At 32.9% G+C, this 17,017-nt stretch overlaps 1 protein-coding gene across 8 annotated transcripts in view; it reads right to left on the bottom strand.

The window, feature by feature from the left end:
* Nucleotides 1–10,030: 10,030 nt before the first annotated feature.
* The window catches only part of N4BP2 (NEDD4 binding protein 2), a 78,485-nt gene continuing 71,498 nt past the window's right edge, over nt 10,031–17,017 (bottom strand). For all 8 annotated transcript variants that reach the window (XM_058546925.1, XM_058546922.1, XM_058546927.1 and 5 more), the window contains 2 exons: nt 14,753–14,876; nt 10,031–13,495 (listed from right to left, as the gene is read on the bottom strand). In XM_058546925.1, coding sequence (XP_058402908.1) covers nt 13,450–13,495; nt 14,753–14,876 — 170 coding nt within the window. In that variant the 3' untranslated portion in view covers nt 10,031–13,449. The remainder of the gene's footprint in view (nt 13,496–14,752; nt 14,877–17,017) is intronic.

Genomic DNA, 17,017 nt, shown 5'->3' with positions numbered 1-17,017 from the left:
TATGTCAAAAAGATGTTTTCCAAAATTATTTGTAATATTTAATGAAATCTCAGATACCACGTATAAAGATGCATACTGATTTCAGGTGTTTGTGAAAAATATAGCCAATGGCAATTGTAACAAATAATCTATAAGGTTCATCTCTATTTCAGAAATAATAAATTGTGATTTCTAAAGCTGACGACATACATGTACTATTAATTTTATAGCTTCACCTGTCACAATTATGTCTTTAATCCTTCTGGAGTCCACCTACGTATATTGTTAGGTAAGCACCCGGTTTGATTTTTCTTCCTATATATCCAGTTTTCCGACCTCAGGAGGCAAGATTTCAATAAATGTATTTTTAAGTATGATATTTGTGCTTTTTAAAAAAATACTCTTTAGAACAGATTAGTGGTTACCAGAGGGGAAGGGCGTATGGGGGTGGGCATAGGGGTAAAGGGGCATATATATATATGGTGACTGACAAACAATAATGTACAACTGAAACTTCACAATGTTATAAACTATTATGACCTCAATAAAATCAAAATTAAAAAATAAATAAAATACTTTTTATCAGACTAAAGAAATTCCTTTCCATTCCTAGGTATCTGAGATATTTTATCATTTTAGGTGTTGCATTTTATCAAACACTGTTTCTGTATCTATGAAGTTAATCATATGATTTTTTCCCCCTTCAGTTAATGTGGCAAATTATATCTTTGTATTCCTGGAATAAACCCACTTGGTTGTGATATATTATCTTTTTTTTTTTTTTTTTGGTGAGGAAGATTGGCCCTGAGCTAACATCTGTTGCCAACCTTCCTCTTTTTGCTTGAGGAAGACTGTTGCTGAGCTAACATCTGTGCAAACATCTGTGCCAATCTTCCTCTATTTTGTATGTGGGACACCACCATAGCATGGCTTGACGAGCGGTGTGTAGGTCCCCACGCAGGATCTGAACCTGCAAACCCCAGGCCACCAAAGCAGAGCAAGCAAACTTAACCACTACACCATCAGGCCAGCCCCGTTACCCTTTTTATATACCACTGGATTTGTTTTTCTAATATTTTGCTCAGATTTTTGCATCCACAGTCATTAGGAAGATAGGATATATCTTTATATGGTTATGTTTTAATCTATGTTTGATAACTCAATACAGTTTTTGCAGGTGTTTCTGCTTTTTTGTCTCTGGTAGTTACCATTCTTGGTGAATTAGATCCTTGTATGCTTGGTTATTTTTTATTGTAAACTGCTTGTTTTCCTTGGAAAATAATTTTTGGGAGTTTTTTTTTTTAATCCTCCAAGATGAGGGTGTTTCATCCCTGAGATTTGTATTTGCCTCTGCCAGGCAGCTAATGGTGGCATTATCAGGCTGGGACTTCTTTAAACTCAATTCACAGCTTGAAGTTTTTTGGACTACCTAGGTAATGTGATTTTGGGCTGCTAATCTGTGAGGGCCAGTAGTGGTTATAACTTTTTACTTTTTTTTTTTTTTCGTCTCTTGCTCTGCTCAGTGCCAAAGCAACATTCCTTGCAGTCTTCTGGGAGTAGGAAGGAGGCAAAAGTACTTCTGATTCATCCCCACTGAAGATAAAGCCCTTCATCTTTATGGAGTATCTCTTACTAGTCTCCAGGTCTGCTGGCCTTTGTCTTCAGTCACTGCTCCCCCACAAGACTTTCAAAAACAAAGCCAAGGCGACTCAGGACCAGAGGCACCTTTTGCAAAAGTGCCTCTAAGTCCTTTCACTTACATTTTTGGCCTAAGCCCTTACTATCTTATGAACTATGTAATGCTTTTAGAACGTTTTTAATATTTTCATCCAGAATTTTTAGTCTTTCCCATGCTTCCAGCGGGAGGGTCACTACAACTATCTAATTAAGAAATATATACACACACGAGATACATATATCCTATGTTAAATAGGGCAGCTTGATGTAACAACACCAGAAACGTGCTTTGACTGATGTACTTCCTTTCATGAGCACTCATTAAGCTAGTCTATGGCACTTAGTTTCTTTCCTAAATTTTGAACAGTATAGATTGATCCTTCCCAAATAAATTTCCCATCTCCCTCTGCTGTTCAGCATGCTGCAGGTATGACTTGCCCCAAATCCAGTGCTTATAGTGATGCTATTAATGGCTTTTGTTTTCTTTAGAGGGCACCCCAGAGTTCTCAAAATTTCATAGGACAACATTCTGGAACCTCATTTTTAATAGAATCTCATTTATTATACCACAGGTATAATAAAACACAATTTACATACTGAAAAGACAATGTCGAAATCAAATAAAGGTTATTTATACATGTTTTCATAGCTTCCTGTTTAAAAGAATATTTTCTTCTGATGGCTTTAAACCCAGAGAAGGAAAGCACATTCAGTATACTGTTTTGTGCTCTCTTGTAAATAAGTGATATAGCATGCTCCAGTGTGCCCCCACCCACAGATGAAGGTCTTTCATTACCAAAGTCAGTCCATAAGTCTGGAAGAGGTAACTGCTTCTTCAAATGTACAAACACCTATGCCAGACTACAGGGATCAAAAACAATCAGAGAAACATGACACTACCAAAGGAACACAGTAAATTTCCAGTAACTGACCCAAATAAATGGAGATATATGAATTGCCCAACAAAAAATTCAAAATAATTGTTCTAAAGATGCTCAGAAAGCTACAAAAGAACACATAAACAACTGAACAAAATCAGAGAAACAATATAAGAACAAAATGATAAGTTCTACAAAGAGATAGAAAACATAAAAAAGAACCAAACAAATTTTGGAGCTGAAGAATACAATGACTGAACTGAAGAATTCAATACAGAGCTTCAACATCAGACTGGACCAAGCAGAAGAAAGAATCAGTGAGCTCAAAGACAGATCATTTGAAATTATCCAGTCAGAGAAGCAAAAAAGCAAAAAGAATGAAAAGAAATGAGGAAAGCCTATGGGACTTATGGGACACCATTAAGAGAAAACCTACAGATCTCTGATGTTAGCTTGGGGACAATCTTCCTCAAGCAGAAAGAGGAGGACTGGCAACTGATGTTGGCTCAGAGCCAATCTTCCTCACCTGAATGAATGAATGAATAAATAAATAAATGTTGAGAACTTCTCAAACCTGGGGAAAGATTTGGACATCCAAGTTCATGAAGCTAATAGGTCACTCCACAATGTCAATCCACAATGATCTCCTCCAAACCACATTATAATAAAACTGCCCAAAATCAAAGACAAAATTTTTAAAATAGCAAGAAAAAAAATTCTCTCATATAAGGCAACCCCCATAAGGCTATCAGTAAATTTCTCAGCAGAAATCTTGCTGGACAGGAGAGCATGGGATGATATATTCAAAGTGCTAAAAGAACAAAACTGCCATCTAAGAATATTTTACCCAGCAAAGCAGTCCTTCAGAAATGAAGGTGAGATGAAGGCTTTCCAAAAACAACAAAAGCTGAGGGAGTTAATCTCCACTAGACCTGCCTTACAAGAAATGCTGCAAGTTCTTCAAGCTGAAACAAAAAGCACTAATTAGTAACGTGAAAATATAAAACACACTGGTAAAGGGAAGTATATAGTTAGATTCAGAATACTCTAATACTGTAATATGGTGGTGTGTTAAGCACTTAACTCTAGTTTAAAGGTTAAAGGACAAAATTATTAAAAACAGCTATAGCAACAACAATTTGTTGATACACAATATAAAAAGATGTAAATTGTTAATCGAAAAAACATAAAATGTGGGGAATGAGTAAAAGAGTAGAGTTTTGTATGCGATTAAAATTAAGTTATGAGCTTAAAATAGACATATCTACAAGGTGTTTTAAGTAAGCCTCAGGGTAACCACAAAAAAAAAACCTATAGTACACATAAACAAGATAAAGAGAAGGGAATCAAAGTATATTACTATGGAAAATCATCATCTCAAAAAGACAGCAAGAGAAGAAGAAAGTTATAAAGTACCTACAAAACAGCCAGAAAACAATTAACAAGATGGTAGTAAGTCCTTACCAAGCTGTAAACCATAATAAACCATAATTACTTTAAATGTAAATGTATTAAATTCTCTAATCAAAGGCAGAGAGTGGCTGAAAAGATTTAAAAAGATCCAACTATATGATGCCTACATGAGACTCACTTCAGCATAAAGGACACACATAAGCTTAAAATGAAGGGATGGAAAAAGATATTCCACAAAAATGGAAATGAAAAGAATGTAGGGGTAGCTATACTTATATCAGAAAAAATAGACTTTAAGTCAACAACTCTAACAAGAGACAAAGGTCATCATATAATGATACAGGGATCATCAAGAGAATATAACAATTGAAATACATATACATCCAACATCAGAGCTTCTAAATATATTAAGCAAATACTAACAGATCTGAAGAGAGCAATAGACAATACAATAATAGTAAGGGACTTCAATACCCCACTTTCAACAATGGATAAATCATCCAAACAGCAATAATTAAGGAAATATTGGACTTGAACTATACTTTAGACCAAACGGATCTAACAGATATATACAGAACGTACAACAGCAGCAGAATACACATTCTTCTCAAGCGCATATGGAACATCCTCCAGGACAGATATGTTAGATCACAAACAAGTCACAGAAAGTTTAAAAAGACTGAAATTATACCACGTATCTTTTCCAAGTACAATGTCATGAAACTAGAAATCAACAGGAGGAAAATGAGAAAATTCACAAATATGTGGAAATTAAACAACACACTCCTGAATAACCAATAGGTCAAAGATAAAATCAAAAAATATCTTGAAAGGGGCCAGCCTGGTGGCATAGCAGTTAAGTTCACGCACTCCGCTTCAGCGGCCCAGGGTTTGTGGGTTCAGATCCCGGGTGCGGACCGACGCACCACTTGTCAAGCCATGCTGTGGCAGCGTCCCATAGAAAGTAGAGGAAGATGGGCATGGATGTTAGCCCAGGGCCAATCTTTCTCAGCAAAAAAGAGAAGAATTGGCAACAGATATTAGCTCAGGACTAATCTTCCTCACAAAAATAAAAATAACATGAAAAATCTTCAGCTAGATTTACCAACAAAGAAAGAGAGAGGATTCAAATAAATAAAACTATAAATGAAAGAAAAGACTTTACAATTGATACCACAGAAATACAAAGGATCATAAAAGACTACTATGAACAATTATACGCCAACAAATTGGACAAACTAGAAGCAATGGATAAATTCTTAGAAACACATAACTTACCAAGTCTGAATCATGAAGAAATCTAAACAGACCAATAACAAGTTTGGAGATTGAATCAGTAATTGAAAACCTCCCAAAAAGAAAACCCAGGGCCAGATGGCTTTGTGGGTGAATTCTACCAAACATTTAAAGAATCAACGTGAATTATTTTCAAACTCTGCCCAAAAACTGAAGAGGAGAGAACTCCCCAACTCATTTTATGAGGCCGGCACTACCCTGATACCAAAACCAGGTAAGGATACTACAAGAAAAGAAAACTACGGGCCAATATCCCTGATGAATATAGATGAAGAATTCTCAACAAATACAAGCAAATCAAATTCAACAGTACATTAAAAAGATATGCCATGATCAAGTGAGATTTATCTCTGGGATGCAAGGATGGTTCAACACACACAAATCAATAAATGTGATAAAATAAATAAATAGAATGAAAGACAAAAATCATATGATCATCTCAACAGATGCAGAAAAGCACTAGAAAAAATTCAGCATGTTTCATGATAAAAACTCTCAACAAAATGGGTACAGAAGGAATATACCTCAACATAATAAAGGTCGTATATGACAAACCCACAGCTAACAACATGCTCAACAGTGAAAGGTTGAAAGTTTTTCCTCTAAGATCAAGAAAAAGACACAGGTACCCTCCTATTCAACATAGTACTGGAAGTCCTAGCCAGAGCAATTAGGCAAGAAAAAGAAGTAAAAGAAATCCAAATTGGAAAGGAAGAAGTTAAATTGTCTCTGTTTACAGACGATAGGATCTTATATATAGAAAATCCTAAAGATTCCACTAAAAAAACTATTGGAATAAATAAATTCAGTCAAGTTGCAGGATACAAAATCAATATACAAAAGTCAGTTGCATTTCTATATGCTAGTGATGAACTATCAGAAAAAGAAATTAAGAAAAACAGTCCCATTTACAATAGCATCAAAAACAATAAAATACTTAGGAATAAATTTAACCAAGGAAATGAAAAATATGTACACTGAAAACCTATAGGACATGGATGAAAGAAATTGAAGACATAAATAAATGGAAAGATATCCCATGTTCAAAGATTGGAAGAGTTAATATTGTCAAAATGCCCACACTACCCAAAGCCATCTACAGATTTCAAGCAATACCTATCAAAATTCCAATGGCATTTTTCACAGAAATAGAAAAAACAATCCTAAAATTCATATGGAACCACAAAAGATACCAAATAGCCAAAGCAATCTTGACAAAGAACAAAGCTAGGGACATCATACTTCCTGATTTCAAACTATATTACAAAGCTATAGTAATCAAAACAATATGGTATTGGCATAAAAACAGAGACCAGTGGAACAGAATCTATAGCCCAGAAATAAACTCACTAATATTTGACAAGGGAGTGAAGAATACTCAACAGGGAAAGAATAGTCTCTTCTATAAATGGTGTTGGGAAAATTGAACATTCACACGCAAAAGAATGAAACTGAACCCCTATCCTACACCACTCACAAAAATTAACTCAAAATGGACTAAGGACTTAAATGTAAGACCTGAAACCATAAAACTTCTAAAGGAAAACACAAGGGAAGCTCCTCAATATCACTCTTGGCAATGATTTTTTAGATACGACACCAAAAGCACAAGCAAAAAGAGCAAAAATCAACAAGTGGGACTACATCAAACTAAAAGCTTCTGAACAGCAAAGGAAGCCATCAACAAAATGAAATGGCAACCTACAGAATGGGAGAAAATATTTTCAAATCATATCTGACAAGGGGTTAATATCCAGAATACACAAGAAATTCACATAACTCAATAACCAAAAAAAAAAAACCCAATTAAAAAATGGGCAGAGGACTTGAATAGACATTTCTCCAAAGACATACAAATGGCCAACAAGTACATGAAAAGGTGCTCAATATCTCTAATCATCAAGGAGACGCAAATCAAAACCACATGAGATATCACTTTACACCTGTTAGAATGGCTATTATCAAAAAATAAGAAATAAATGCTGGCAAAGATGTACAGAAAAGGAAACCATGGTATACTGTTGGCAGGAATGTAAATTGGTACAGCTACTATGGAAAACAGTAAGGAGATTCCTCAAAAAATTAAAAATAGAACTACCATATGGCCCAGCAATCCCACTTCTGGGTATACATTCAAAGGAAATAAAATCAGTATTTCAAAGAGATATCGGTATTCCCATGTTCATTGCTGCATTATTCACAATAGCCAAGCATGAAAACAAAGTGTCCATAACAGATGAATGGATAAAGAAAACGTGGTGGAATATTATTCTGCCTTAAAAAAGGAAGCCCTGCCATTTGTAACCACATGGATGAAACCTGAAGGTATAAGCTAAGTGAAATAAGTCAGACAGAGAAAGACAAATACTGCATGATCTCAATCTCACTTATATGTGGAATCTAAAAACACTGAACTCATAGAAACAGAGAATAGAATGGTGGTTGCCAGGGGCTGAAGGGTGAGGGAAATGGGAAGATGTTGGTCAAATGGTACAAACTTTCAGTTACAAGATGAGTAAGTTCTGGGGATCTAAGGTACAACATGGTGACTATAGTTAACAATACTGTATTGTATATTGGAAAGTTGTTATGAGAGCAGAGCTCTAATGTTCTCACCATAACAACAAAATGGTAATTATGTGAGGTGAAGGATACATTAACCAACATTTTTGTGCTAAACATTTCACAATATATACACATATCACCTTAAGCTTACACAATGTTACACATCAATTATATCTCAATAAAGCTGAAAAAAAAAGGGATAACTCCATCATCTTGTTTCCATATCCTGCCTTCATATCTTGCAGCTTCTCCTGTATCTGACCAGAAACAGAACTGCTGATTGATCACATTTTCTGTTATTTCTCTACCCAAAAATATAGTCATTCCTTATGTTAAGGAACTCATTTAAATTTTGAAGCTTCTTTAATATTAAAATGCTAATATTTAATTAGCTATTAAAATTAAATAAACCTCTAACAAATTAAATTTAAATAAATCCAGATTACCATGAGTGTTCCAGAACCTATGAAAGGTACAATTGTACAGTTATATATGTACAAATCCATGAATTCGAAGTGTTTAATCTTTTTTCTACACAGTCATTTAAAGATTTCAGTCATGAAAGCAAAGTTCAAATTTACCACCTCCAAAAAGAATTATTCCCTCCAATGCTTCCACAGTTCTTTCTTTATATGCAGTTTCTAGTTCTTAAGACACATACATATTTACAACTCCCTAAAGTTTACTTAGCTTTAAATCACTTGCAACAAGCATTGAACTTTACACATGGATATGATTAATAAATGTTTAAGAAAACACAAAAGTCAATATGCAAATATATTAACTAAGCAGTATCACTAGAAATAACTTACATACCTAATCTAGTTGCCACAGCTGAGTTATCAGATCAAAAGCAATCCCATTAGCAGTTAGGTCACCAACGGAAAGCCCATCCCACCAGTCATGTTGATTACTAGTATCATTTAAATATTTAAGTTAAAACACATACAACTGTGGTTTCCTTTTTATTATTCCTAGCACATAGTTATCATCAACAAAGATCTGTAGAAGGAATGTATCAAAAATTAATTTTCACATTATTGGCATTCAATGATCAAAAACAATGTGACAGATTGCTATTCATTTCCTAAAATCTATTCTCTTCCCTCCAAGAGAATGCCCAAATTTTAGCTGAACATATGGCAGTCTGAAATGAAGACAATTTCCCAGCCTCTCTTGCAGCTAGATATGACCATGTGATTAAGTTCTAGCCAATAAGATGTAAGTGGAAGTGTCCTATGGCAGCTTCCAAAAATCTTCTATAAAAGATCACTGGCGCTTGCCCATTGTTCCCTTCTTCTTTGTTCTTCCTCCAATAAAATGAAGAACATGATAATTAGATCTAGCCACCCACCCTTGGTCTAGGAAAATGAGGGCCACACTTTGGGTCTGGTAGAGTAGTGAGCTAAAAGGATCCTAAATCTCCAAAAACTTCATGGAAAAGAGCACACCCATCAGTCCTGGACTCTTTATCGCTGGAATTTTATATTAAGAGAGAAATAAACTTTTATCTTTGCCATTGGGAAAATCCATAATATCAGCTTGCTTTGGATAAAGGAGGAAGGCAGATTTATAAATGGCAGATTTTCTATTTTTAAGTAATTATTCTCATTCTTATGACAGATGAAGTTGCTCTGTACTATAAGTCAGTAAATCTAGGTTCAAATCTTACCTCTACCACTAACTGGCAAATCAGTCATATTCTCTAAGCCTTTGTGACTTTATTTGTTAAACTGGGTAGCATCACTTACGTAATAAGATTCTCTTGAGACTTAAAATACAATGTATATGAAAGTGTTCCATAGTATAAATCACTATACACAAAATAGTTGATGAGAATAATTTTTTATACCTGTGAATAGAAGCTCTGCCTGTCTCACACTGTATCCTCAATAGCAAGTGCTCAATAAATATTCCTCATATAAATATCTTTAAGTCCTTACTAAATGAATGAATTAGTCTGCTTTGGAGTTGAATAAAGGTCAAAAGTCTTTAATAATAATTAAAACTACTTGAGTCCCTTACAGACATAATCCTTAATTTTGACATTAGCTATAGTTATTTGCTATAGCAAAACAATTTCAACTAGAAAAGTTGTGATACAGAAATGAAATTTTTATGATCCTTTTCCCTTGAAATTACCAAATTACACATAAAAATATGTTTTAATATTTAAACCACTAACTCTACCATATCAAATGAAGGATTTCCTCACACTGGACTGTGGCTAAAGTATTTTATTAAATTAAGTATGTAATTTGCAAATAGTTTCATAATAAATTTAAAAAGCAAAGTTATAAAACATTTTCAATAAAAAAGTACAGAGTTAACAGCAAAATTACACTTTCTTTACAGTACAAATAAAAACATTTCGCTTCTGATATACTGTCTGAAAATTTTATAATATATTCTCCAACTGACAGCTGCAATATTGTATTTTAATGAGAAGTCTCATGGTTAATTCAATCATCTGTTAATAACATGTTCATCATTTGGACCATGAAAGTCAACTACTCAACTTTAAGGAAAATAATAAAATCTGTCAACATACAACGTGAAGTTATAAAAGGCTCTTCAGGATGTAGATGTATTTTAGCCTTGTTTCTCTATCAAATTCTGTAAAGAGGCATTAAGTAACACTGTAAACTTGAATCACATTTTAAAAATAAGCACCATTAACATACATTCTACATAAACTTTACCTTTTAAATGACACTTTTTTTTAGCCACACAAACATTTAAATCTGTTTTATCATGTAAATAAGCAATATTTTAATCACTAAACAGAAAAATTATCAAACTTCACCTCTTTGCACAATGGAAAAGCACTTAGAAAAAGCACTTGGAAAAAACAGCACACATTATTTTTGTGTCTTTTTTATACATTGTCATTTTCTTAAATTGAGAGCAGTTAAAACATTGTCAGAGCAATTTCCTGAGTTGCAAAGTTTCCAATTTCCAGCTCAGAAATAACCAATCTTGTTATTATACATGCCCTTTTTTTAAGCATACAAAACACTTGAATTCAAAAAGAAAAAGACCAAAATAAAGGCCTGGAAACAATCCAACAGAATTGTTTAGCTTCTCAAAATGTGTTGTAATACACAAGACACTTTAAAGTATAAGTCAGGATTTCTACTGTGTAATATATCCTATATGTAAAGGCCATAGAATTGCAAATAGTACGGAAACACTAATAAATTGAAAAAATCTCAACTTGAAAATAATACAGAGATATACAGACAGCCAATAAATGAAGACAGCATGCTTCCATTTCTCATGTTGAAGTAAGGAAGTGGATGGACTGAAAATACTGTTAAGAGACCCCTCCAAGCAACCCCACTTTCCTTGTGGGTTTCCACGTTAGTTCTCTTTTCTCCACTGGTAAGAGACTACTGAAAGGATATAATTGTTACTAAAACCTTCCAAACTACAGAAGTGTTGTACTTTCAAAATATTAATATGCTTGCAAAGAGCCTTTCTAATGAGTCATGTATTAGCACAAACATACCAATAGATGAAAACTTTGATAATCCCCACACTATCTCTGTTTTGACAGACAGGATTTAGAAATGGGAAAAAGAGAAAAATTTGATAATCTCCCAAGTATCTTCACCTTTGGCATTTAGGATTTAGAAATGGGTAAAATAAGAAAGAAAAGAGTATAAAATTTTCTTTCACAATTATATGTTACCTCAACTATGCTAGGTAGTGGGGTAGGAGGCAGTTTAAGATTAAACAACTTCATAAAAACACATATAATGCTCAAAATTTGAGTATATATTTATGAATAATGATTAAGAAGAAATACTACTAGATTTACCAAAATGAGGCATAAAATTAAAGTTGATACAGTATAAAACATAGCTTCTTTCATTTGGTTTCCACTCGCAAAATACCTCACCTCTTGTTCCTTTTGACTGCTTCCACATTAATCATAATTATGTTAATATTGAAATAAGTCTAGCAGAACTGCTCAAAAATGCTGCTTTTTTAAACTGGGTGAGGAAATATAAAAAACAGAAAATGAGTGTGCAGTTGCATACACTCAAATAACTACAGGTTTTAGTATTGTTATTCACATTTCTTAACTCATTAATTTATACATAGAAATATTTTATTTCATTAACAATTGTAGTTTATAAGTTGTTGTTGAAAGGAATTGCTTTATTTTTAATGTACACAACTCTTCTAGACATTACAAAAAAGTATGTTAAACTGTTGGCATTTTTTTCTTTTTTTAACAAATTACTACAAACATGAGAATGTCAATAATACTTCAATGCCAGTCACTAACCATTTCTAAATAATAAACATATTTTTATTTTTGTGGAAATAAAATTCAATGATACGGCTCTTCTTTTATAAGCATGCTTTCATGATATATAAAAACATGTTTTTGAGTTTTATTCTCATTATAATGTTCTTTTGGGAAACCATTCTTAATTCAGCATTCTTTCAGCTCAATCCTCTAATTCCTGATCCAAATGATTTTTTATATCAAAAAGCAACATAACTCTTTGCTAAAATCATATACAGTGAAAATATTCTCCATATCCAAAGTCAAATTTATTTAAGCTATTGTCTCATACTAGAAAATTACACTTTACCACATTAAACCTGTATAAAGGAGATTATAATTAACATACTAACAGGACTTTTTAGCTCACCAAAAAACAGAAGTTAATGAAAGTTTCCTTTCAGAAAGTCAGCTCTTTTTAAAAATAAAGGTAAAAAACTTTTAAGGATTCCTTTTATGATTATACCAAAAATGTTTTCTATATTTAAGTTAATAAGATTTGACCTACTGCAGTTTAGAAATTACATGCCTCAACTATAAAATATCTCTCTTTAGTACTATCTTAAATACCACTTAGACAGTTCTAGAAGCAGTTCTATAAGACAGCAACACTTGGTAGATATCTAATCATTTCTTCTTCTCTGAAAACTCTTCTGCCTATGGAAGGTATAAAACTGCAATATAATCTCAGACCCCAACTTTCCTCCAGAAAACGTACAAACACACAGAAGAAAGGAACAAAAGGTAAGAGATCAAGATCACATAAAAAGCAGAAGAAAGTGCAATAGCATGTCTTCCTTCCTGTAGGACATGGCAAAATGAAATTATTTTATGTTTTTAGTTCTGAAATCAAAAAGCATTCAAGTGTTTTTGTTAGATACCCTTTCTTTCTTTATTACTATTGCTACTACTAGTACTTCTTCTAATACAACAAGCCTTTGGAGGGCATGTACCAGGTCTCAAAGCACTTTAAATACCTCTCATAGAAGTCTTTAGGACTTTGCTCAATGTCGAACAACAATTAATACAAAAGTAATATTTTCTCTCTGAGAAAGAATCAGAGCACTTCAAACTCTAAAACTGCTGCTGATATTTTTCTTATACATTTGTAATCCATAAAAATTCTCTAATATTTTTAACAGACAACATATTTGGCATTTGATTTGGTAAAAAATTAATTTTTCTTGAATTTTAAAAAACATCATCATAATGTTTTTCTGTTTTATAACTGGATATTATTTCTAATAAAACACATGTTTACAGTAAAATTGACTAAATTACTGCAAATAAAACTAATTTTAACCTACAAACCTTCACACTTCTAAGTCAAGGACGTTTATTTTACTTTAGCATGACTTTCAAGCACCCTGGTTTAATTTCAGAGAACCTGTAGAAATGAGAAAAGAGTTAAAGATAAAACTTTCAAGCTGGTTAAGGAATATATCTTGTAATCAATTCCAAATGCCTATGTTAAATATAATACTTACTATCAAAGTACTCTCCTTTATTAAGTTACTATCCAGGACCATTATCTATACTTATGCGCCTTTTAATCTATTGTCAAAATAAATAAAATCCTAAGGCTGAGGGTTACTCCTTAGTAGTTATAACAATTTAAGATTTTTCAAAATTCTCAAGCCTGAATTTGACCTTCATGAAGAAGAGCATGATGTATGAAGGATAAGACAATGTCTGCATTACATTATTTCTGTGCATTAAGTCAGTACCAAGAAGAAATCTCCAATATAAGAGGTAAGTCTGATTTATCAGCTCATGAAATGCTTTCAACTCCCTCAGTGTGAAATTTAAAGAAACAGTAGTCTCTAAAATAGATCATTAATCCCAACATGATAATGTTCTGGTCTAACTACTAATTTTGTAAAACTAACTCTGAAATGTTATCTGTGTTCATGCCCAGAATTAATGCTACTATTTTCTATAGTATAGCCAAACAACATTTTATTACACGGCATAAACAAAATATGCTTTACTAACTGAAACTAGAAGTAGGGGGAAGAGGGCACTTAATGATATACATCCTCAGGGAACCTATCCATCAACAGATGTTTATGCTTGGACTTTTCTTGTTATTTTTTGTTATTGAATAATAATCACAATGAAAAAAGGCATTTCATGTTTGTCAGCTAAGATCATTAATGGCATTTAACTTATGAAGATGTATAAATTCATACTGACTGGAGGATTTCCACTAAAGTTCAAACACATTCCATTTATAACCATATTTCAGCAGAAGCCCGCAATTCCTTTCAAAATCTACAAATACATATTTCCTTTCAAAGAAATAATTAAACAGCAACCTTACAATATGATATGTACAATCTAATTCTCTTAGATAATACATTATCAAAGAAATACAAATATATTTACTTTCTTTTATAATTTTAAATTTATGATGAAATATTTTATCAGATGATTACAAACACATTTTTCTTTCATTTCTGGTTTAGTGGACATCATAAATCCAGCAGGGAACTTTATATCATAATTTAACCATGAATTTGTGGCTAAAATCAGGTGGTTAAATTTAGTTAACTATTTTAACAAATCATTCTGAGCATATCATTAGTATTTACTCTCTATATATTGGCAATTGCCATTATCGATAACAGAAATCTACACTCACCTGAAGTTATGGCTTGTGAGGTATTTAATGACAGCTGGTTTGATACGAGCAACACCTCCCTGGCTGTGGTTTCCTCTCCCGGTAATCACAGAGAGATAGGGCTTACCACCATTCTGCTTAAATTCTGTTACAACAGGAATTGGAACAGTTAAAATTCATTTATCTTACATTTTCAATAGAAATCAAACCTTAACCACTCAAACACATATGAAATTATTTTCATGGGGATTAGAGATTTATTACCTCAAAAAGCCCCAAAATTAATGTTTTAAAATGTATGTTTCATCTACACTAAGTATGGAAGCCTCAAAGCAATTCATCCACCTCAAGACTTAAGGGGGACTTCTTCCCCTGTGGGGAGGGATATTTCTGTGTGCTACCAGAAGTTCTCTCTGAAATAATAATAATGATATAATAACATTAATAATATCTAACAATTACTACACACATGGAATCAGGCATTGCTTTAAGTGACATATATTTATTAACTAAGAATCTTCACAACAACCCTATTAATTAAATACTCTGAAGTTGGCAGCTTGTTCTGATTAGCAGCTCTGCCATTAATGACTGTGTGATACGACCATGCACAAGTTACTTAGCCTATCTGTGCCTGTTTCCTCATCATTAAAACGGGATATAAAGCAACTACTTTATAGAATGTCCCTCCCAGGAATAGCTGTTAGCAAATCCACTAATTACAGCATGCACTGCAGTCCTACTGTTAAGATAATCAATTGTTAACTTAAGAAACTCTTCCAGATAGATGATTCTTAAATATCAAATGAACCTGAAAGACTGCAGTGCCTGCTTTGGATATGACTTTGTGAAAATCAAGTACATATATAAATTCTGAAACTCAACAATAGCTGCAATAGAATAAAAAAAACCGTTAATAATGAATTGATTTAATGAATTTAACAAATACTTGTTCCTCAGTTATAAAGAGTACAAGTTTTGATCCTTAGCTAAAATACATATACACATAATATAAACATTCCATGTTTGCTCATTAAGTTGCCCTAAGACTACAGCAGATCAACAAACAGATGGCTTTTCAAATCTCACATCTCCAGGGCAATATTTAGCCTAGAATTTTAAAAGGATATGTTGCTCTTGCATTTCTAATTCCTTCTTTGCTTAAGATCTCCATTTCTACTCTAATCCATATCCATTACTTTAAGCAATATGCTGTTCAAAATTCAACTCTTTCTGAGTGCTGGCTACACAAGGGCACTCACTTTGTAAAAAGTTTTTACGCTACACAATTGTAATTTGTGTGTTGTTTTTAAATATGAGATACTACAAACAAAAGTTTATTTTAAAAAACTTAAATCTCTTAACCATAATTCACTCTCATCGCTCCTTCACTACTGCTCCACGCATCAGTTAGGTCAATCGTTTATACCACCTCACCTTTCCATATAGTTCATTTATTGCTTGAAATGTTCTCTAGCTGATTCACATGCCTCAAATAAAGTAGGTGTTCGAAGGATGTTTGTTGAATGAATTAATGTATATGTTTAGGTTCCCAAATTTCAGGCTGTTCCTGCTGTTTATCACCTTTAAGAAAACTGTTTAACTCATTTTTAAACATATCCAAGATTTTTTATCATTTCAACCATAATATTTCAGTATTTCAAAAAGATAAAGACTTGAAAAAAAAACATAACCACAACGTCACCATCATATCTTACAAAATTTAAAATAGTTCCTTAATATCATCAGTTTCTTAAAATGGCTAAAATTTCCCCCAATAGTCTCAAAAAAATGTTTTTACAAAAAAAATTATTTGTTTGAATCAGGGTTAATACAAGTCCACACGTTGCATTTGGCTGATATATTTCTTAAATACTTTTAATGGAAAGGTTCTCCCTCCCCGTGTTTTTCGTTACAATTTGTTGAAAAATTGGATCATTTATTCTAGATTTTCACAGTCTGGATTTTGCGGGTTGTATCTCCATGGTGCTATTTAACATTTGCCTCTATTCCCTGTAAATCCCTATAAAGTAATAAATCTAAAGGACTGATCTGCTTCTGGTTTACTTGGGGGCAAAAAAACTTCATAGGTGGTGGTGGTGTATATTTTAATTAGAAGGCACATACGGTTCAGATTTTTTTTTTAATTCATCCCCAATTTTGACAATCCTTTCTTTTTTTTTTTTTTGAGGAAGATTTGGCCCTGAACTAACATCTGTTGCCAATCTTCCTCCTTTTTTTCCTTTTTTCTCCCCAAAGCCCCAGTAGATAGTTGTATGTCATAGT

The sequence above is a fragment of the Diceros bicornis genome, chromosome 8, assembly GCF_020826845.1.
Source record: "Diceros bicornis minor isolate mBicDic1 chromosome 8, mDicBic1.mat.cur, whole genome shotgun sequence".
In the NCBI taxonomy this organism is placed as follows: Eukaryota; Metazoa; Chordata; class Mammalia; order Perissodactyla; family Rhinocerotidae; genus Diceros; species Diceros bicornis.
This window is presented reverse-complemented; position numbering and strand designations above follow the sequence as displayed.